Below are 23,630 nucleotides of genomic sequence, written 5' to 3'. Positions count from 1 at the left end.
TGTAATACATAATAAGTATCAACTCCATCTTTACAACAAGTTTATTTACACAGTTTTTTTGTGTGTACTAATCATATGCATGGACTTTTAACTTTGAAATAAGTACCACCACCCTGCCTATGATGCTGTTACAAACAAGTCTGAGATAGGTTAATAAACTTGAACAGTACTTATTAACCTTTCAATAATGCAAGAGCATTAGATCTTTCCACTGGTTTACTTGTAGGAAATGTATACTCATTAGATAGTTGTGCCACTTGTGTGGAGTAAGGATCTGACACCAATTGATAAAGGGAATATAACATTTCAAACAAAAAACATCTTAGAAGGAAAATAATAGCTGGATTATTACCGTGAAACCAAACTAATCTTATCTGTATATTTTCTACATAGTATCTAAAAAGTAAATACTACATGTTTATTGCAGCACACATGAAGTTGATGTTTTCCCTTTAACACTAACACATGAAAAACTATGAGTTAAAATGTGTTAAACATCAACACACCTATGTCTATAACGCAGTCCTGCAGTTTTTCAAATGTGTGAACTACATTTCGTTATGTGAGGGAGGGAAAAAAAGTAATACAGTTGCTATCCAGGAAAAATTTAAGCTAAGACATTGCTGGGATTACAAAAGCAAAAACGAAAGTTATCTTTAAATAAGCATAAAATTGTTAGACACATTAAATGAACTGAGTTATTGTGAGTTTTCAATGTGGAAGATTGCATGCATTAAGTTAGTCTGTCTTCAGCACTTTGACAAAGTAAGGATATCTTGAATTTCTGAGATTGTTTGCGACACCTTACTTTGATTGATTAATGAGCTGCGTCACACAGGTGCAGCTTAACGTCACGGCAGTGAGCTAAGCGTTTCCTCCGAAGGCAAACTAACTTCCTTTCTCTGAAAAGCCTTGCGGGTTCTTTGACAACACTTACCTTGATTTTTAAGAGACACTCAGAGATTCACCGGTTCCTTAACTCAGTCTAACAAAGTGTGCCACTTCAGCTGCGAAAGTACAGATAAAACATCTCTAATGTAAGTCTCTCACAACTTGTTGGTTTTTCAGAAGAAGGTGGCCGGACATGACGTCTTTTTTTGGAGAGTTAACAGCAATTTCCGGTTACCATGTTCCTCAGAATTATTGGAAAAAATGTAATCCACTGTTATCAAAGGGTGTATATATATATATATATATATAAATATATATATATATATATATATATATATATATATATAAATAAATCTGTGTGTGTGTGTGTGTGTGTGTGTGTGTGTGTGTGTGTGTTTTACCTCTAAGGTAATTGACACTGTTAGGGTCAAAATATTTTAAACCGAATAGTTTTTTATTTGTTGTTTAAATATAAACTATTCTGGCCTCTGTAAAAAAAAATATTATTTTATTTTATTTATTTCAAATGTATTTGTATTTATATCTTCTTGTATTCCTTCTTTCTATTAATATTTTGACTTCCTTAGTGTTTATTACAGCATACTGTAATAACTGAATTCCCCCTGGGATAAATAAATTATTTCTGTTTCTATTATTCCTTAAAAACAAACAAAAAAAATGACACCGATTTAAAAACCACCTTATGTATACAATCTTCTGTTTGCTCTGTTATCCTGGGGACATTGACTGAATAACTGTAGCTTCTTTTCTATTATTTTTGTTATTTCTATAGTAATTGACCAAAACCAGGCTCAATCTAGTTTAGCATCCAAAAACATGCATAGTATGCTCAACACATTCACTTGGTAGCATGTGAATACGTTATTTTTCTTTTGAAGGCAAGTTTCAGTAGTAATTCAATGTCACTGTATTGGGACAAAGAGTTTGCCCAGGAGTCATTTTCAGTAGGTGGCAGACTAGTGCCTGGAATAAAATGTGGCAAAGATGTCTTTGCTGCATCTTTACACTGGTTAACACTCGTAGCTCTCTATTTAACAACAAGTATTAGACATTTAGGTCACAATTTTTATTAAAGAGATGATGATTGGTCTAGAGGCTAGATCAGTTAAAAATCACTTATTTGATTGTAATTATATCTAGTACCAACATGCAGTCAAAGAAAATAAGCTGCTGGAACAATTACCTTAAAATGTTGTCCTGTTGTGTCTGCATGCTTCTGCATGTGTTTATTAAAACCTGTTTAACGCTGCTTAATGTGCTGATGCATGCTTTGCCTCTGTATATTCCTGCACGGATTCCTTTATTAATATAAGCCTGATGCTGCTTCTTGTTTGCCTAGAATCATAGACTGTATAAAATATGCTTTGTTTTTGGTTTCTGTCTTTTATGCATGTCTTGCCTGCTTCATGTATTTCTCAACATTTACTTATTGCTGCTTCCTGCTTGTCTCGCAAGCGCCATGCATTTTATGTCCAAGGCCACTTCCTCATCTATCATCTCTTTATGTAGTTTTTAGTCATTTTTAATCTTAGGGTGTTATTTGTACTCTAGTGTGCTTACTTTCCTTTTATTGTAATTGTTGTTTTCTGCTCTACCTTTTGTGTTTAATCTTGTTCTTCTAAGGGAGCCTATTTTAACATCTGACAAGGGCTCACAGATGTAAACTAGCCTTTTGGCTAACTGGCATATTTACAGAAATGATCATTAATATGCATGGTACTTGTAAATGAAAAATAAATGAAAAATAAATAAAATTAACCTTAAGGGAACAGGGAGCCTAATCTTAGACAAAAAATGTGCCCAAGCAAAAGATTTGTCCTTCCATTCAACATGTTTTTTGTACCTTAACTCCCTTTATGGCACCTCTAGGTGGAGTGGGTACAGGGACTTTGAATGCAGGTCCAGCAGCAACTGTGAACTGGTTAATTAGCTGAGACAGTTAACTTGATTCCTCAGTCACGCATGCTGTTTATACCTGCCACAGGCCATTTTTATCCATCACTGACACACACAACCTGCAGTGACTTAGGTGAAACCAGAACATAAAAGCCTTGATTGACTGAAGACTACTGGTACTTGGATTTACTCTTTGTAATTACTGCTACTGAAGATTCGAAAGTGCAACATCATTGGGATTAAGCGGTCTATTTCAACTGCTGAAAAGATCGACTGGGAATGATGGTCACCTTCTTACCTTGGTGCTTGAAACTGAAATTACTTTTGAAGGGTCAGAATGAAGAAGAGGATGACCTACAATGTCAATATGTTGCAACTGAGACAATAAATAAACAACACAGGTATATGTCACAATTTTGCACTCTTTGTTCGTACGTTAAGTTTTTTCAGCAACAAGTTTCTGACAATGATACAGTGCAAATGCACAATAGCACAACAAACACCATTAAAGATACATACTATTTTTAAACTCAATACAGCAGATTTTAACAATTTGCATGTTTGATTTTTTTTCTTTTTTTTGCTAAACATAAATGTTTGTCCTTTTAAGCTTTCAGTGTTCAACAGACAAGTTTTGTTCACTGGAAGGTACCCTTTAATGCAAAGAAGCATTTATAAATCAATGGCAAGTTATTTTCCACGTGTGGTCGGCAACTTCTGCGAGGTCATGACGAGTGGTGAAGCAGGGCACTGTCAGCATCTGTTTCCCATCATGCCCAGGAGCAGTGTATCTGAGTCAGTCAGTTCAATCAGCCTCATTCATACATCAGCCATACTGGAGGAATTTTGGCCATACTGTAAATCGGTACTGATGTTAAACATGTCTACTTTGTCTTGATATGCATATTATATTAAGAAAGAGATAACCTAAGACCTGAGAAAATATCACATTTTTGCAATGTAAGACACAGAAGAAACAGTGCCGTTCACCCCATCAGTTCAACCACCAACACTCAGCAGCTTCACACACTCACCAGTGTCTCAAACTTTTCTATGAGAGATTGAAACAAAGACAAACACTGACGACAACAGACGGACAAAAACATACTCAGATGGCTTAAGTTAACTCTGACTCCATCCATCTTCATACGTACATTTTAATTTCCTTTTTTAATATCACGTAAACATATGCTCTTTGCAGATGTATTTTTCATCTGGTCATTTTTGTCCTTTTCGTTATGTATTCTAGGTTTTAAAAAGGATTCATGGTGAATTTAAAAAGGGGCTTTTAAACTTCAGGCGGACAACTTGTGATGGCTTCTGATCATGGCGGCGCTGCTTTCTCAGCACACCTCGATGGAGAGGTCGCTTCCCTCGAGGCGTTTTAGATCTGCACATTAATAGTGATGCTCAAGCACAAACACAACCAATCATTTTTGACCCTCCCACCCCTGCCCCTACCCTGACTCCCTAAGCTTCCACACCACCTTCACCCTCATTCATCTTTCATTCCAACAACCCCAACAGACTCTCAAGTCACTGGTCCCTGTTCTCCATTTCCTACTCCCTTTTTTCTTCATGATCACCCTTCTTCCTAAATTTGAAGCATTTGTTCATTCACTCTTCTTAGCGGCAGCCGCCGCCGCAGCCAATCTAGACTTGCTCAGGTAGGCTTCAATGAAGAACTGGACAAAGAGCACAAAGTAGCTGAGGTACATGAGGGAGGACCACACAATGTTCTGCATGTGAGATGGACACTCCTGGCCCTGCTGCATCCACGAGTACACCAGGTAGTTGACCACACAGCCCATCAGCATCTGGGTGATCTGGGTCAGTGTGATGAACATGGCGAACTTGCGGGACACCTTGAAGCCGGCTGCCCTTAAGGCATAGTAAGAGTACATGACGGCGTGGACCAAGTAGTTCATGGTCATGAACCAGCCGCCGCCAGCCACCATGTCTTTGTAGGAGTACCAGGAGTAGAGGAGCACGGTGATGTGGTGGTACCAGTGGAGGAAGATGAGCTTCTGCTTCCTCAGGACGATGAAGAGGGTGTCACCTGCAGGTATGGTGGAGGAATGAGGGTTGTTTAAGGGAGAGGGGATGTTTACAGAGAGGATGGAGAGGAGGGGAATAATGAAAAAGAGGGGGTTCAAAAAGGGATAGGAAAAGGAAGAAAAGGGAAGATCATTACAATAAAGTCCTGTAAAATCACTGCTTTAAAATCACAGAAGATAATGGCTGAGAAAAGTTTGTGAACCACAAAGCTGCTAGTATTCAGAAAAGTTCTGCACATTTTGAAAGGACTAAAACGGCTCCCCAATAAATAATAAACACAACATATGACATAAGCAGCTGTATTACTCTACCCATCTATCACATAAGCCAAAACTGAGGGTGTACCATTTGCAGCTCAACACTCAGTTATTCTAAACAAGATAAAATGTATTTCCTTAACTGCAACATCATAAAGCAAGTGAACTTTTTTCATGTATTTTGTGTCAGTGGTTGGCAGAGTTTCAAACAGTTTGTTTAAAGTTTATGGTACATATCTGATTAAACATAAAAACTTCAGAAAGTCTCATTACTCTCACAATTTCATGCTCAGTGATGTGAGCTTGTTTCCCCATTCAAACTGACGAACAGTAGTAAACACACTCTTGTTTGAAATGGTGGCCAACTGCCAACACTGTAAGTCAGCCAGAGCATGCAATATGTGAGGTTACATCTTGTTAGCATTAAGTCTAACACGATATTACATTACAGCTGACAACAGAACCCTTGAAATGAGTTGATGATTACATTTATTCAACGTCAGATCACTGGAATGATAGGCAGAAAGATGGTGATTGGAAAGAAATGTACACATGTGGGTTTTCCAATAAAAAGTTACTTACCCAGTTCTGGTGCTTTACTAAGTACAAAGGCATATGCCCAGAACTTGCTCACGGGCCCGTTGTAAAAACTCTGGTCACAAACCGACTGTTTAAGCCCTTTTGTCATGAGGATGTATGTCATGTAACTTCCAGTACGGATGGCACCAAATATACTAAAGAGAGGAAAGAGAGAACAAACAGAGGTAAGAATTCACTCAAGCAGGAGACAGTCAGGTAATGTGATTAATGTGTGTTCTAGAAGTTATGCAAATATGCAGCATTTTTTATACTCGCAATACAAATAAACAATTTATTTAATGACAAGAATATTCCATTAGCTTTCTGCCAACTGAGTGAAAACCTCTCATTAGAAGTGAAGCTGAAGAAATGTTTGTTAATGGGCTGAATGGCTGAACCCACTGATCGCATTTTTTCCATAACATTAAGCAACAAACTGATGACACAGTTGTCTTTATACACTCAGTCAAAAGTTTGGACACACCTTTTCATTCAATGGGTTTCAATTATTTTAATTATTTTCGACATTGTAGATTAATACTGAAGACATCAAAACTATGCAATAATCTGGTTTTGCCATAATATGGATTACAACAGCAGTCAAATAGAGCTATCCATCCTACCACTGAACAACACAACTGATGGTCTCAAACACATTAAGAAGGCAAGTCATTCCACAAATGAACTCTTGACAAAGCTCATGTTAATTAGAAACCATTCCAGGAGACCACTTCATGAAGCAGACTGAGAGAATACCAAGAGTGTGCAAAGCTGTCATGAAGGCAAAAGGGGGCTACTTTACAGAATCTAAAATATAAAACATATTCTGGATTGTTTAACACTTTTTTGTGAATTAAATAATTCCATATATGTTCTTTCATAGTTTTGATGTCTTTGGTATTAATCTACAGTGTTTCAAATAATCAAAATAAATATAAACCCTTGAATGAGAAGGTGTTTCCAAACTTTTGACTGGTATTGTGTGTAGAATACATCTGATACTACTCTTCATGTTTGGCTATATATATTTATTTTTTCTACATTAGTTATGTTAATCCTTTCTCACCTAAATACAGCAAGTGTGAGCGACCATAGCACCAGTGGTTTCCTCAGCTCAAACTTCTCCCTCTGTTTCATGACATGGCGGCCCCCGAGGATAAAGGCGGCGTAGAGTGCAGAGAAGAGAAAGGACTTCTTCCTAAAAACACAGAAAAAGAAAAGAGATGAATATTAGCCCATTGATATTTTAATTGTCTTGTTACATAGGTTCACATGCTGGTGATTTGTTTGTCATGTTTCTGTTTCATGTATTCACCATAAGCTCTGCATGTTCACCAAAGTGAGCACAAAATGAAGACTTTGTATAGCCTCTCAATGAATAGCAGTTTCAGTCACAGGCTTTTCACAAAAGGATCAGTGGGTGTCTGTGAAAGTTTCAAACCTGAAATTTCTTGATTTGAAAAAGCAAACACTTCCCTCTTCACCAATAGCAATGATAAGATTACACAATTCAATGCTCAATATATCTGCTTTCATGCACCAAACAAAAACATCAATTAAAGCCTGTACAAATGATCCACTTGCTCATGAACAGTCTATCATATTACAGTTTAGTCGATCGATTGTTCCATCAAAATGTGACATAGATTGAAGTGACTTATATTGACATGGGGGAATTGCTAATAAGGACAGGGCAGCTTGTCCCTATATACATTTTTCGTGCTATATTTTGGGGGTTTTCCACCTTTATTGATAGAACAGCTGAAGAGAGACAGAAAATGTGGGGAGCAGAGAGTGGGGGAAGACATGCAGCAAATGGTCACGACTGGGAGTCAAACCTGCGACCTTTGCGATGAAGACTATAGACTCTGTATATGGGACGTGTTTAGATAGCTAGGCCACTGGCACCTCCTGTATAGACATTTAAAAAAATATTTTTTTAGGTCTTGTTTGTGACAAAACATCCCTTTCTCCTGGTCTTTATTAAAGCTCCTGTCAGGACCTTTTAGTTTGTTTATTTTGGCTACCACTGTAAACAAAGCTGTACATCTCAACTCTGCTGATAAGTTGTTTTTTGACCCAAAACTCATATTTAAGAATATTTGATTTGGAAGAAATACCAGAAAGGGCCCTTTCAACAGCATGTAGTATATCACTTTGCCAGATACCTTTCCAGCAGCATTGGTTTCAGGCATTATACATAGCGATCTCTAAATACTCAATTTTAAAAGTGATGGCCCGGTTTCCTTTTGTAGCCCATAAATAGGTATCAGTGTTCAATTCAGTGTGTTTCATGACCAACTGAAAACTGCTCACTGAAGTTTTAAAGCAGGCAAATAAGAATCTGTGGATATTAATAAAACTGAACTTTGTTGGAACTATGCATCCTATTTTTTATTTTTCAGGTATATCCCCAACTCTTATTTTGAGAAGGAATCAAAGTCTGCGTCTGCACCTAGTTCGCTTCAAGCGGCCCATAGTGTTGACAGAAAGCAAACAATGTCTGTAACGACTTCACAAGCCATGCCTGAAACAATGATTTAATGATTCGCGTCCAGCTCCAACCCCTGCTAAACGCTTAGCTTTCAGTTTACAGTTATTGCTTGTATTCAGTTCCAGTTCCCACCGTCCTGTGATGCCTGTTCGCCTTAATGGACTTGTCAGAGATCACTGCTCTGCCCCATTAAAATGGCATACTTGTGTTGTAGCACCACCTGGTCCAACTGAATCTAAAGAAAAGCCTTTCCCCAGAGCTCAGCACAGTTACGAAGCGCAGGTGGTCGGACTTGACGGGCTGGATGCTGAGTAGGACCAACAGTGGATTGGGGCATGCTGCCTGCATGAAAGTAGAACAGCTTTGGTTCAAAGCAGTGTTTGGTTTGTTGGACAAGTAGCAGAGTTATAGTTTGGAGCATGAGCCAAAAAAGTTTGAGGGAATAACTTATTTGTGGCAAGGATGCTGGTGCCAAAGAGCCCGGCATTACTCCACAGTGGTCCTCTCAGCAGTGTTGCCAACTCCTTAGTGAGGAAAGTAGCTATTGGCTGTTCTAGAAGTCGCTTGAATCAATCAATCAATCTTTATTTTGTAGTGTCAAATCACAACAAACGTTATCTTAAGATGCTTTTACAAACATAGGAGGTCTAGACCATTCTATGTCAAATTATGAACAGAGACCCAACTTCAAGACAGGGTAAGATTCAGTCTGACCCCACCTTAATCCATCATGAGCATTGCACATTGCAGTGTTTAACTAGTTACAGCGGCGAGGAAAAACTTCCTTTTAACAGGCAGAAACCTCGAGCAGAACCAGACTCATGTTAGACAGCCATCATGCCTCAACCGAGTTGGGTCTGGAAAGAGGGATAGAGGAGAATAAGAGAGAGGTGATAGTGATGAGACGAGTAGTAGAAGCTGTTGCCGCTGGAGTCCAGCACGTCTGTATCAGCTGGAGTCCAGAACGTCCGCAGCAGGAGGACGTCTACGGCAGAAGTCGCTAAATGACTACATTATTTAATTTGCATAATTTGAATTGCAATGGATGCTGCAGGAGAGACGTGTAATGTTGAGGGAAAGACAAAAAGAGGTTAAAAAAACACCCTGAATATGTTTAGAACTACACTTAGGAGCCTGCAATAATTCAGAGTAAATTATTCTATTTTTCAACCATAACATTTTCAAGATTTTTGTCTGGATGCGGAGGAGTGAACGCCTCCTCCTTGGAATGCAGCCTGGGAGGGACTCACAGCAGCATCTACTGCTCATTGAGTAGAGTAAGAACGATACATGCCTTCACGTCAGTCGCTTTTTTGAAAAAGAGTCGCTAGATGGGTCTGAAAACTCACTAAATAAAGCAACAAAATGTATGTGAGAGTATATGGTGGTGTTGAAGAAAAGAGCATATTTCACTCTAAAAACCTTCAAGAAAACAGGAACATAAGGGTTTGCTCATAGAGAACTGTACTGATGCACTAGGAATGAGGCATTCTGGGAGCTCTGGGACCAATAGCCTTGGGGAAAATGAGTTACATAAAACAAGCCCAAGAGTCATGTCCCAAATCTGTGATGTTGTTTTTGTGCTCCTGTTTAGAGGTTATAAATAAAGAACACTACACTGAAATTAATACACCAAATTAAACGAATCACTCATCACTAAATATAGCAATAATTTCTTCTCTTTGAAGCCATAACTGGGTGATATTGTATCTTCCAAAAGATAAGTTCAGACTTTTGAGAAGGGCTTTTTATTCAAGCTCATTTTCTTTGCTGCTCACACTACAGGTAAGTAGTATGCTAGTCAAATGAGCTCACACCACAAACACAAACATTTCTCACAGAGGCGTGAGCAAGGCAAACCTGCAAACAGTAACCTATCCTGTTCTGTTTTTGACGCCTCAGCAGGGCATGGCAGAAAGCATACTTAGATTTACTGATGAGCTAAGTAAGTCAGAGAAAAATGATGCATTTTGCTTGGCTACTTTAAAACAAACTTAAGGGACTGGGATTTGGGAAATGCAATATCATAAAGCAGTTATGCCTCACACCTTTCTTGCTGATACACATCCCTTTCCACCTTTCTCTCAAGCACAGGTCAATATTAGCTTGTGTTATTCTCCAATATTCTGCACCGGCATCTGCATTTTTCCAACATCAGATGCTGCAGTTTGCTTGAATGTGAAACATAAACTATTGCTGTCATAACAGCTAACAGTCAGCGAGTTCATTCCAGACACTAGCAGAAGTGCAGTAAAAGATCGAGCAGTTTATATAACAAAGGGCATCATTGTGTTTTCAGAATTCGAAAAATGAAGGAGGCCACCTTCCTGTTCCTTCAGGATGCCCACAGACAGATTTAGGCCACCTCCGCAAAACAAAGGACAAGGCATTGCAGTCAAAGTCAAATAGCTGCTTTCACGGAATGACAACAGTGCTGGACTGCAGAATTACATCACTGTTTCTCAACTCCACACAAAGGAGGGGAGAACAGAGCCACACTTAGCAGCAGTGGTCTACATGCTAAAGGAAGGGGAAGGAGGGACTGGGGAGAAGAAACAATCTCAGTATCCTCCTCAGTGTGCTGCTGTCTGAGCCGAGGGTCAAGAGGTCAGAGAGATATATGGTCTAAGCTGTGATGCTGCACAGTGTGAAATATTATGATTTTTATGTCTGATGATAGCCAGACAGATATTGCATTTGTTTACTTTTTATAACCGTGGCATAAACAAAGCTTGAAAACTTCCAATCAATATGAAACGTATCTTCTGCTTCCCTGATCTCATCATCTGAATCAATTCTTCCACCTACAGATGAAACTTCAGGGGATATTCAAGGAACACTAGAGGATTTGTTGCCTTGTGTAACTCTTGCAGTTGACTTGGGCATATATCATTATCCTGCAGCATACTCTTGGCACTTTAATAGACACTGTTAAAGCAAACACATATGTATGTTGTCAGCTAACATGTATGCTTGCTTCAAATGTTCTTAAAGATCCAATGAGGATTTTTATAGCTGTGCATGAAACAGACTGAAATTAATATTGATGTCTCTATATGATCAACCAAAGTTATGTAACCATATGTTAATATCATAGCCTGTATACATAATGGACGTAGTATCTGTGACGCCACCCATCTGTTTCTGAAGCGTTGTTTTGAGGCTATTCGTCGGCGGGAGCCATATTGCTGCAGTCGAGCGATTGTGACGTAAAGAGGCGGGCTTTGAGCCTCCTAGCCAACAGCTACAGTGTTCCCGCCTGTCTGTCAAGTCAGACTTGTAATCTAAATATCTTTGAAAAGACGGTGTTTTGAAAAAATTCATCCCCCGTACAGTGTGTGTGCCGATCAAGAAATGAGCTATCTAGACTACACTCGTCTTTAGCACCAGGCTGTAAACATGTTTGTAAAGATCGTCTTTTTTGAATTGGTGTGTATGTGGTTTCCGGTACTTCCGGAATGCTGGATGGAGCTTTCAGACTAAAATATTTATTGCATGCTACAGTCCAAATTATCCTGATTTCAAGTAGTTCTTTACAGACCTTTTTTCAGTCAAAAAAAATTATTTTAAATACCCAAACTCAAATTAAGTTGTTGTGTTAATAATCTAAATTTGATAACTTAAAATCACTTAAACACTCCTATTTTCTTCAGATTATGTTTATGAATGTAGAGTCTGCAGTAGTGATTATGGATTTTGGTACCCAAAGTGTTCTGTTTTTTGTTAATTGTGGGTAGTGTCGTTTCAGCAGGAAAAAATGTCCATGTGGAGAGTAAGCGGACCAAATGCAGTCGGCCATAATGAAATCCTCAAAACCACTGGTTGTCATCCAAACAACAATTAAGCTAAAGTGATGTCGGTTAACAAATACCAGCATGACAGTGTAATGCGAAACCTGCTCTTAGTCCTCATCTCTCAACACCAACTGATTTTGTGGTTCTCAGGTGACTGATCGGACTGTAAACAATGTCAATTCATTCAATCAATCAATCAATCGCTAACCACAAACCACAGAAAATGGGCTACACCACAACAGCTTAACCCCCCTGTTAACTTTCATGTAGTAATATTATATTTACTAAGCCTCTTCTTGCTATTCACTAATTTTGGATCACAGTAAGCATGAACAGTTTTACCCTTGTGTGTAAAATGAGTCCTTGTGAGGTATTATGTTTGTGAAAGGGAGGTTACAAGAGTTCAACAAATGTTAACTACATTTCTACCAGAATGCATCAGCAGATTGGAATTTGATTTGCTGTTATGATTTCAAGTTTCCATTATGTAGATGCACATTTTGCATGCTGGTTGATTTCATGACAAAGACAAATAATGTCACAAACTTCTCCAATGATTGCTGCCTGTATGCTCCTTCATCATCCAGCCTCTGCAGAGAGTTATTTTGGGGCTTTGGTGTTACATTATCATTGTGTGTAATACGACTAAGCCAAAGGGTAAGATGTGCACGGCTACTGTAGCAGGTTTAGACGATGAATTACCCTGCTGTCAGAAAAAATAATAAAAAGGCAAAGAAACCCAAGGGCATGGTCAAGGCTGACAGGTTGTGGGGGAGGTGCTGCTGTTGTCTTTGCTAAAGCTGTGAAGTGCCAGCTGCAGCCAGGCTGTGGCTGCAGTCACAGGACTCTATTTGAGATATCAGTGTGAATTCACATCATCCCTTCATGCTCACTGGTGCCTCTGCAGCTCATGCTCCAGTACTGGCCTTCAGGATTCAGATTCCCCAAACATGGTCGCAATACACAGGAATTCCTGTTCTTGGTACTTAGAACACGCTGCACTTCTTCGGAAAAAACAAGACGGACAAACAGCAAAACAGAAATGACATGACTGATAGTGGGGGCACGATGTAGTCATAAATCAATGCTCAGCATTCACCAAATAGCTGCTAGCTGCAGATATTACTTCCATCTTTATATCCACTTAATGTCTTTGCCTTGAAACAATCACTTCAGGCCAATTCAAGCATCAAGACCACACACCTTCTGTCAAATACTATCCTTCTTACTTTTTCTCTCTGATCCTCTCAAATCAGAGCAGCTATATGATTGGTCAATATTGAGAGAATGGAGACTTCCTTGTTATTTAGAGAAACAGAACTGTTTGTCATTTTATAAATGCCAAAATGAGTCTGTAGGGTCATTAATGAGGTGCAGAAAAATATATTTTGAAGTAAAGCCACAGGCAAATATTTGGGTTGTTTTTCTTGTTTTTTCTTTAAAGATTTTAAAGCTGTACCGTGTATTATGATGTTTTTGACCCAATCTGAGGACTTGAGGTACTAGTATTAAGTTAAATAAGAGAAGATGGCACACTTTGTACAATGGAAGCAAAAAAAAACGAAAAAAAAAAATCTTCATGCAAAGATGAAAAAAATACCAAAGTGGCCTTTCTGATCCTGACTTCTGGACTGGACAATAAATTTAAGAGGTGTGGCAAGAGGCTTGACTCGGCTGTTTGTCAGAGCGGGCAGAGGCAGCACAAATGAAAAACTACAACGTCAGAGCTCTTATGGGGGAGGATCAGCACGGAGTAGTAACACAATCAGCAGAGATTTTGTGCTTAGGTTGGAAACATGCTGCTTTTCCTCCAGCTGAGATTTCCTCTAATAACAGCGAGCAGCAGTGGCTCCACTTTAAAGGACATTTTAGGATGCCCAGTCCTACTGCATAAATATGATATGTTCAAAGAGTTAACCAGGGTTTTTTTTTTACCTGTCCTTAAAGCTTGTTGTCAAGAAACCAACTGAAAATTGACACAGTATGAACTCTCAGGTCATAAATCAGGTGTTCATTCTGTCATAAAATCAGAATGTGTCCAACCGTAACAATCTACAAGAGCTGCTCAGTAAGGTAGGGAGGGTATCTCTGACATATCTGTGTGTGATTATTATCTCAGGGTGAGGCGCTGAGTGAGATGCTGGGTGTTGGCCCAGTTTCTACTGCTGCCAAGCCATCCTGGGTATCTGAGATACCCCAAAATAAAGGTGTTTGAATCTGGAAAAGTAAACAAATAAGGTTACAAAGCTGACAAAAATAGTGCTGCTCTGTGCTTCAGAAGCCCAACAAAACGAACAAAACAGCTAAAGCAAGATATGATGTTACTACTTCATGTTGCTATGCTTTCTTATATTGGCTGGAATATATATATTTTAAGACAAATGTCTGAGGTAATTCATCAGACACACAGTACAGAGAACTAGCAGGTCCAAACATCGTCTCATAGTACTGTAGAACTATGTCCATCAAACTAGATTGGTGTATCATATATCACTGTTGTTTATACTTGTATCTGCACTTGCAAGAATCCTTTGTAAAACAGTTCATAATAACTCAGGTTGATGCTCCACAGACCCTCCCCTCCCCTCCCCCACTGACAGTGTTGTGTAAAGCTGCTGGATAACCTGCTGTGGAACTTGGTTCTGTATTAGCTGCTCCAGGAGATTTCACGGGTTACGTAATCCTGAGTTTGCAGTCTGAGGATGAGTATGCACGCTCGTGCCAGTAAGCTGGTGTGTCACTGTCTCATTAAAGCGCGTGTTTACACTGTCACATTTGCAAACGAAGGTTCGTGCGCAATATGCTGTAAGTGTGCGTGTGTACACACAAACACAAAGATTTTCCTTTCAGTCCGGTGTGTGTAACTGTATATTCCCTGGATTGTTGCCTCTATCTACCATGGTGGAAATTCAATCAGAGTTACTGTGCCAAAGTGCAGGATGAGCAGCGAGCCACTAAATAAGACCAAGAGGTGCAGTAAATAAGAGCTGGCTATAACAGAACAATCTGGAGACAAAAAAGCACTCAGATATAATCCAGTTAGAAGCACGTCATGCAGTCTTAGTAACAGAACGCACTCCCTGGTTAGACTTTACCGTGATCAGCCTGGTACGACACCATCGCTCATTGGGTTTATTTCTCTCTGTATCTAGTGGCCGACATTCATCTCCTCAGGAAATGAGTACTCTGCTTGAGTGATAATTATTCCAGCCTGTTAAGCGCTTAGGTACATCGTGAGTCATTCTTATTTTAAGTAGCAAGACAAATGTCTACTTAAAGCCTATATTACCTGGCACTCAACAGTGTGGACGTGATGTACAGATTTTTACCAAATCCTCACACCTTAGGTGCATTTCTTATACTGAACCTGTACTGTGTTCAATTTGTATTCCACAAAATAGGTCAGGCAGAAATGTTAAGCTTCTTTTCAAAGGATATGGTGATACAATATGAACTACAATGTAAAGCCTATGGGTTAAGATGTGTCCCTTTCACTGTCAAACCAACATGCCATCTTCTTCTTAACAAAATTCAGGGGTGTTCAAAGCTTTACTGAAGATGTGGCATTATTCACCTAATTTTGGTTTTGTGAAGGAATGACACATTCTGTATTGGAAGTATGAAATACATTAACAAATTGAAGACATACTGTGTTAATCCCCAAGTGAAAATTCAATATTAATGCTCAGTGTTGTGTTAAAGCTGCACGTACAAACGCAAGAATTGAAATTATGTGCATGCAAACAGGATCTTTATAGACATGCATTAATGTCAGGGCGAGGACGCTGCATGCTAATTAGCACAGTGGGGAGTGGTGCCTTGCTAAATGACATCTTGGCAATGTACATGATTTGAACTGGCACCTCTTCAGCAACCAGTTCCAACTTCCAAATTTGGTCTATGCCAAGACTTGAACCAGGGACCCTCTGGTTCCCATGCAAAGTCCCTACAGACTGAGCTACTGTTGGGCTCCAATCATTTTCAGGTATATTGACCAAATAGAATTTAGGCTGCCTAAATTTAAAGGATTGATTCCCGGCAGAGGGCCAGTTTATACCTACACAGTTTGTGACCACTGCTGGTTCTCAGATGGAACAATGTTTCAATGAGCAGGTCTGTTGTTTTTTCCTATGTGCTGTACCGCATAAGCATTCTTTGAACTACAGGTGTACAATTATGTAGTGCCAATTAACACAGCCTGAGTAACTAACTGTCTGGAATTGTTGGTCATATAACAACAAAAGCAGATATGTACAGAAAGCTGACATCTTCCCTAGTTTATTCAACCAACATGCAGAATGGCTCAATGTAAACAAAGTACACAGACCATATACAATGAACTGCTCTTTCCTTTTGTTTGCAGCAGAGCTTTGCTTTGACAGCCTGATGACATTTATAAGTGACATAAGAGTGTAGCTTCACTCTACGCAGAACTTAATTCCTGCAGAGCCAGCTCACATCTTCATCTCTGGCTTCACCAGCTGAAGGAAGGACAACAGCCGAGTGAACAGCAAGCCTGAGTTGACCCCTGGGTGAAAATGGTCAGAAACGATCAGCATCAACAGGCGATGCTCATGCCCATTTGGAGGCAGCATGCAGAACCAAGACTTTGTAGGTTTAACTGTGTATCTATGAAGAGAAACCTCTAGGGTACTGGGGAATTAAGGACTGTCATCCAAAACTTGCATAATGACAAAATTTGTCAGATTTTATTTGATTTTCTTTTAGAGTCATCCCAGAATAAACAAACAGCTTCTTAGTATTTTGTCATGTAAGCAAAACATCAAATTTAGGGCATAGGAAGTAGCATCAACTCATGACATCTTATTGTACCATAAGATACAGCTTAAAAATTTTCTCTGCCAGTTTGACACCTTAAAAAAGATGATTTCTACAATTAACAGGTTTGTATTAACTTCACCTACTTCTCCGGCATGTCCTTCACTGTGACTTTGGATTGTGACATAAACCATTGATGTCACCCATTGGTTTCTGAAGAGGGGGTTTGAAGCCAAATGACGGTCGCCGCAATATTAGCAATGCTGACTCAACCAAACTCGACCAAGTGGCGGAGCTGAAGTGGGCTTCAAGCCTCCTGGCAAACAGCTATCACGCTTGCTTGTCAGCCAACTCGACCATGCCCCTGTTTATGCAAATATATGCATAACTCTCAGTCTTAATACCTTCAAAACATCTGAGTTGTGGAAAAAGTCAACCCCAGAAAATGAGAGCTATTCAGACCATAACCACTTTTATACCAGGCTGTAAACATGTTTAATTTTTCTGTAAAAATTAGCATTTTTACATGGGTGTCAGTGGGAATTCCTGAGCTTTTGGAGCCAGCCTCAAGTGGACACTTGTGGAACTGCATTTTTTGTACATCTGCTTTGGATGTTGACCAAGCATCCTTTTTCATTTCAATTTCTCTATGCTTCCATCTAAAAATGCTAAGTTCTTCAGATTGAATTTTACATTAAATCATACAATCCAATCAATTAGAAAGGAAAAAGGAACCTGGAAGCTCTGAAATGATACCCTGGTACCAAGTTGAGGACGGATGTATCCAATGGATCCCACCCATCCAACAGCACAGCCCAGGAACAACGAGACAATAGACTGGGCAGCTCTAAGGGTGAATTAGTAACATGAGACTTGGAAGGAAGAGAATTATCTCCTTAACTATTCAAGTACAACTGGAACCCGACCTTCACAACCAGCCAATGAGCTACAATACTTGAATAATAAGAAAGGAGAACTGATTAGTTGTGTTAAACCACCATTAGAACACAACAGCATTTCTATATCTCCCATGAGGTCTTTAAAAAGTAGGAATAATTTAATCTCGACTTTAATGTTATGGGAAAAGGAGTGGAAGTGCTGAATCATTTAACAGAAGGGTGTAAACACAAACAGACAGAACACGGGAAGCAGACAGCAACAAGGATCTCATTGTTCATTCTGAATGCATCATCCCCTGACTCCGCATCCCTTGTTATCAGTCCAGACCAAACCCACCAGAGATCCATCAGTAGTGCAGAGACCTGCGAGGATGCTATCTGTCCTGGAGGCTTTTCAGAAAACCAAGAGCACAAATTCCAACCTAGACACCTGCATGGTAATGAGACACGATGACGTCTGTGAGCTCTTAGAGTGAGTCAGCAGCAGGTAAAATGTATGAACTGCTCCCTTTTGGATAGTAACGCTGCACTGAAAAACATGACAATCTTCTTGCATTACAGGCAATTTCTGATCTGCAGCACTGTCATACTGAACCACTTCAAACGCAATGAGATAGGAGACAGAGAATACACACAGAACTAATCCCAAAAGCATCTACACAATCTGATCGTAATATATAATCCTTTAGAGTACCTTACACAGTAGTATGATATAGGATCATGATGATTTGATTATTTTCTAATACATTTTATAAGCACTCCACTAATGATGCTTTTAAACCCATTGTTATTGCTTTTCAACATGTTCACGGACATGTAAGTACTATACATGTACCAAGAAAGATAAAAGCTGCAGTTTTGCAGGAAAGCAATGAGCCTTTTGATATAGATAAACTTAGAGTATATTTAATTTCTATCGGCTTTAGCAGAAATAAAACCAGTATAACTGCCACACTGCAATCACTTCACATGTCCAGAAACTGTTAAATGCATGTGCAACATGAAATGAACACCAAAGTTTAAATGTTAATCTATTTAATATAGCAGGCTTTATTCAAACAGGAATTATGTAAAACAGCATTATTTAGAAGAAACTCTCCCATCTGGATGTTAATGTCAGATTATTACAGCTGAGTGTTTGCAACATTTACATCATTAAGCAAATGCAATACAGAAAGATGAACACGTGCAGGCTGAATGCAAACAGTGGCTTTAAGATATTCAACTTATGAAAACAAGAATTAAAGGATGAAAATGAAGCGTGTCTGACACACCTGACTTTAAACAAGACAAATGCAAATAAGCAGAAAATATGTCAAGTACAGTCCTAGGGGAAGATTGGCTTCGAAAAGAAAGTGGTAACAGTGACCAAGAAAAAGAATGTTGCAAGTAACCTGGAAAGATTGGTGTAATTCTGCAGAGACTCAGGACTACAGTATAAAGCCAGACCACACCTATGATAAGTGAAGCAAAAACGTCTGAATTTGTCAAACTAAGTAGCCAAAGAGGCTATTTTAGTCCCTGTTCTATTCCTTCTGTAGTTCATCTGCAGCAAGGTAGTCTTGATCAGCCCCATCATTGAAGGATATTTGAACAGAGAGCTTTAATAAAGTTCTAGCTGATGTGACAGGTTTGGAATTACACCTGACATCACTCTGTTCTTTCATTCTCAAGCCCCCAGTGCTTCATGATACTGCTGACACTCCTGAAATAACAAGAAAGCATCATCAACAGCAGTATCTGGTGGGTGATATCTTCCACCTTTCTAATTTTACCAGCAAATACTCATGTGTTTCTTGTTCTGCGTGACTCAAAGACAGTGTCACTAATAACACGTGGTTGCTTCTTTTCCAGATAGTCTTTATATTGCCTCACTACCTCGTACGGACATGGTACTTCTATCCTGTTAGTTATAGGAAGGAATAGGATGGTGTTCCTCTCCCTCCTTTTCCTCTTCCTGGTCTTCTTCTAACTACTTGCTTCATTGTTCTTTCTTCACAATGCTGAGTGTTCTGCTGCAGCCTGAGGAGAACACATCAGATCAGTGTACCAGCCTCCATTCATCCCTGCAAAACAATGACATGTACAGTATATATACAGTAAACACACATGTGCATAACTTCAGCTGAGGATACGGTCAATTTGAAAACACAAACATGTTACACTTTATGCGCCATCTTTTCTGTTTCCGGATCATCATAAGCTCATAACCAATTATATTTGAGACATGAAAGGCAGTAACATACAAGAATAAAGGCCCTCCCCATTTGATAATTATAGCAGAACATTACAGGAATGCAGCGACATGTTTGAGCATTGCTAAGATTAGCTTCATCCAGACGGTCTGCTAGCACAGGGCTAAAACATACTGTTTTACTATTAACACTGTAAGGTAAAAATGTAAAACAGGTACAAGGAAAGAGCGTACTATGATTTACATAAGGTCTTTACAGTCAGAATGCTGGTTAACTCTAAAACTGCACTCATCATGAATACAAAATACACGGCACATCTGAGTGTATGCCACCTTACTGTAAACACCTGGATTGTGCACACATACTCACAAATAGCTAATGCACTAGTGTAGAAGTTATGTTAATGTATGGGAAATGATTCTTGTGATGTTCAAAATAAATAAACTAAAACTTAGAATAACAGTTTTCTTACCTTTAAGGTCTGAACAGTTCCCTCCATTCATCAACACAGATCCTTCATCTCTGGGTCTTCCGCCACAGTGACAGACGAGTACATCAGAACCTAAGATAGGACTTCTCCCCAAAAAATGGATCCTACCACTAAGCCTATTTTACATTTCTTGGTTTAAGTTTTACTTTATTTGAACTTTTAGTTGTTACATGCATTGCAACTGTTTCGATTTCACCTTACATTTATGTTTTCCTCATTGTGCATTCTATTAACATTAATAGAAGTACACAATCAAAGCAAGGACAATTACCTTGCAACACAGTAATAACTTGGCAGTATGTGTGATTCTCATACTGGGCTTTGACAAAGGGCATTCCAGGGTGTGTGACTGCTGAGTAATTTGGACTTCAACAACATTACAAAGGTAGGTAAAATGACATGATTCATTGCTGTTAGTATAATTTGTTTCTACTTTAGCTCAAGTACATATCTGTACCCGGTGCAGGGTTTCTCTACCCCCCCCCCCCCAAACCTGAACTTCCACAAATTTGCATTCTCAGTTGCTGTTGACTTCAGACCCCAGCAGAGTCTGGGTGAGTGTGCCTCACCTCAGGCTGAACAAATAAAGGTAGGGTGTGAAAGTATGTGATACATGTTGAACCATTATGAAAGATGTTATGCTTGGATGTAAAGTGCCATACTGAACAAACAGCTTTACTCCTTCCTTCCTTTCTGCATGGTTTTTATGCCAAACTAGTTTGTTTTCTTGTTTTTCCTCTCTCTCTGTTTGACCCTGCAGACATAAAAACATGTCCAGCTTAGTCAGTTTCTCCCCAAACGTTGTGGATTTAAAAAACAACCCATCAAATCCCATTTTCTGCTGCTGTTTTCTGTATAAGCCATGTGCACTGGCCCAGCGTGACATCCTCCACTACTGGAGCAGCAGAGGCAAGTCAGCTCAGATCAGCTGCGACGTGATTGGCTAATACTCTGTCAGCAGACATCAGTAGATGGCTGTGATTGGCCAGTTCTCAGTACCAGGGAAAGGACAGCTCCTACACATTGCTGCCATGCTGTCTCTGTCACACAAGCGCAGATTTCATTGCAATGAACAAAAACGAAACTGTTCTTGAGCTGGCTTGGGGAGGTCCTCATATTAATTTGAGTTAAAATAATTGACTAAATAAGATTTTTCCAGTTCTAACAGAAGACAGAAGATCCAGTTGAATGCCTCCTGCTTACCATGTGCTGCTTTTTCTACAAACTCTGTGCCTCTGAATGTTTAATGAAGCCTAGGCTAACTTTACGCATGACTCATTTTGTTTTGCTTTGAACCATTTCTTGCTTAACCTAGCACAGACCTGGACAACGCTGACCCTTTGCTGACTTCACACGATGGATATTTGGCTGGACCTGCATATAAAAATGCATCAATGCACACAACTGCAGAGCAATATTTACTTAGCATCAGTAGTAAGAGTGAAATATCAATGTAGTATGACATTATAGTTTGTGTTGAGCCTTGCAGGTGCAGCCATGGGGAAACAATGACTGTTATTATCTTTGGCCTGTTCATTTGTTTGTGATGATGACTATTTGGATGACAGATGTATTGTTTCTTCATCATATTCCTGGATTATATATATCTAACTTGATTTTAACTATGGTGTGGATTTGGGGAGGGGTAGTTGATTGAGAGAAAATAAGATTTAAGGCGTCTTGTGATTGCAACTTTTCCTCCTTTCCCAGTACTTTATAGTGTAAATAATTAATAGCATAATACTTTGTAGAAGCTCTTATCCCTTTTTTGTTTTGAACCCAAAATAAAACATGTGATTGGCTCAGTTTGAAGCTTTGCCATGAGGAAAAAAAAAAGTGCAACATGTTGCATTGAATCATTTTTTTGTGTGCTGATTTCAGCTGTGCACATACACACTTCAAATGCACTAGCATGCTCCAATACAACACACTAAAATAAAGCTTATCTTTCAGTGAGGTTGTACTAGAGTATTTTAAATAACAGTAACACTGATGTAGGGATGCCTAAGGAGGATGTAGTTCAGCAGCATGGGGCCAGGCTTGGTTCAATATGCTACTGGGCCAGTGACTGACTCTAAATGGATGAGGCAGCTGGAGCCATAGATGACCTTTACAATAGTAGTATCGCGGTAACGGATGCCGGGAGAATAAATCACAGGAAATCAAGGACAAATCCGTTCAGCTAAAGATGCACAATGTCACAGTGTGCAATATGGAGTGTGGCAGAGCCTCATATTTGCGCGCAAATCAAATGGCCTGCGTGAATTTGTTCATATCCAGACACAAGCAGCAGTTTGCGGATGATGGCAGAGTCTGATATAACAGGATACAGCGAGGTTTAATCCCAGTGAACGAGGCTGATGCATGTGCGCCGTTACAGCACCCACTGTGCATTCACCACGTACACACTGCAGTGGATTCTACACACATCAGAATAATGAAACTGAAAATGAGGAGCTAACATGGCATAAGAAGCCTTACCAGTTCTCCTGCATCCATCGTATGGCTTCGTCCTCGTTGAATTGTCTCTCGAATTCGTACTCTTGCAGAGCGAGCACCGACATGCTGGCTGTGCTGCCTTTTATCTTCACACTTGCAACAGAATCAAGACGAACCTCGGCCGAGCTGCTTCTATTTAGGCTGTTTCCTCGAGACCCTCCACTTGCATCGCTCGTGCTGCTGCCTGGACCCCTCGCGGTTGTGCGCGAGCAGCTCAATAGTCCCTGCACCTTCCTCCTCTACCGGCTGCTGAGCCTACGCCCTCTTCCTCACTGAGGTGCACTCCGGGTCTTAACGCCGCAGAGTTTCATCTCTTCAATAACACATTTCAAATCAAATTAGATCACATGTCTTCACTTCATTATTTAAAGATGGCACATATTTGGTTGCTCAATTAAATGAAATTGATTATGTTTGAGTAAATATGAAAATATAAAAATGATTATTATCTTCATTGCAGTGGCGGGGCCAGACAGTTTTGACCTGGGAGGCCAAACCGGGGCACTGGCTCTTAAATGGTGGCCAGGTGTGGAAAACATTAGGGGCTTACCTCCAATAATTAAATCTACTATAACTTCTTTTTATAAAATAATCTAAAAATTGTTACAATTTTGTAGATTTCTAATGTTAACATTAAAAATGTAACTTGACAGATTATCAACATTTAAATCTGCTGAACTGAACTCTTTAAGGACTCAAAATGAAGATGATTGTCCAAAGACAAAGCATCAACAAAAATAATATTCAAATCCACAGAAACTACTGTCTCTGCAGTACA

General features: G+C 39.4%; 1 protein-coding gene and 1 long non-coding RNA gene across 8 annotated transcripts in view; both read right to left on the bottom strand.

Annotated features, from left to right (window-relative positions):
* LOC117817371 overlaps nt 1–1,106 on the bottom strand; it is a 79,287-nt gene extending 78,181 nt beyond the window's left edge. For 5 of the 7 annotated variants that reach the window (XR_004632135.1, XR_004632137.1, XR_004632136.1 and 2 more), the window contains exon 1: nt 938–1,106. This is a non-coding gene — a long non-coding RNA (uncharacterized LOC117817371). The remainder of the gene's footprint in view (nt 1–937) is intronic. The other 2 variants (XR_004632134.1, XR_004632132.1) reach the window with 2 other exon arrangements.
* A 2,104-nt stretch (nt 1,107–3,210) lies between these two features.
* On the bottom strand, nt 3,211–23,123 carry elovl6 (ELOVL fatty acid elongase 6). Its single transcript, XM_034690722.1, has 4 exons — nt 22,835–23,123; nt 6,769–6,900; nt 5,706–5,857; nt 3,211–4,867 (listed from the first exon to the last, which is right to left on the bottom strand). The coding sequence occupies exons 1-4, from the start codon at nt 22,915–22,917 to the stop codon at nt 4,422–4,424; spliced, it is 813 nt and encodes a 270-aa protein (XP_034546613.1). The 5' UTR covers nt 22,918–23,123; the 3' UTR covers nt 3,211–4,421.
* Nucleotides 23,124–23,630: the final 507 nt, after the last annotated feature.

Source organism: Notolabrus celidotus, chromosome 8 (genome assembly GCF_009762535.1).
Source record: "Notolabrus celidotus isolate fNotCel1 chromosome 8, fNotCel1.pri, whole genome shotgun sequence".
NCBI lineage: Eukaryota > Metazoa > Chordata > Actinopteri > Labriformes > Labridae > Notolabrus > Notolabrus celidotus.
This window is presented reverse-complemented; position numbering and strand designations above follow the sequence as displayed.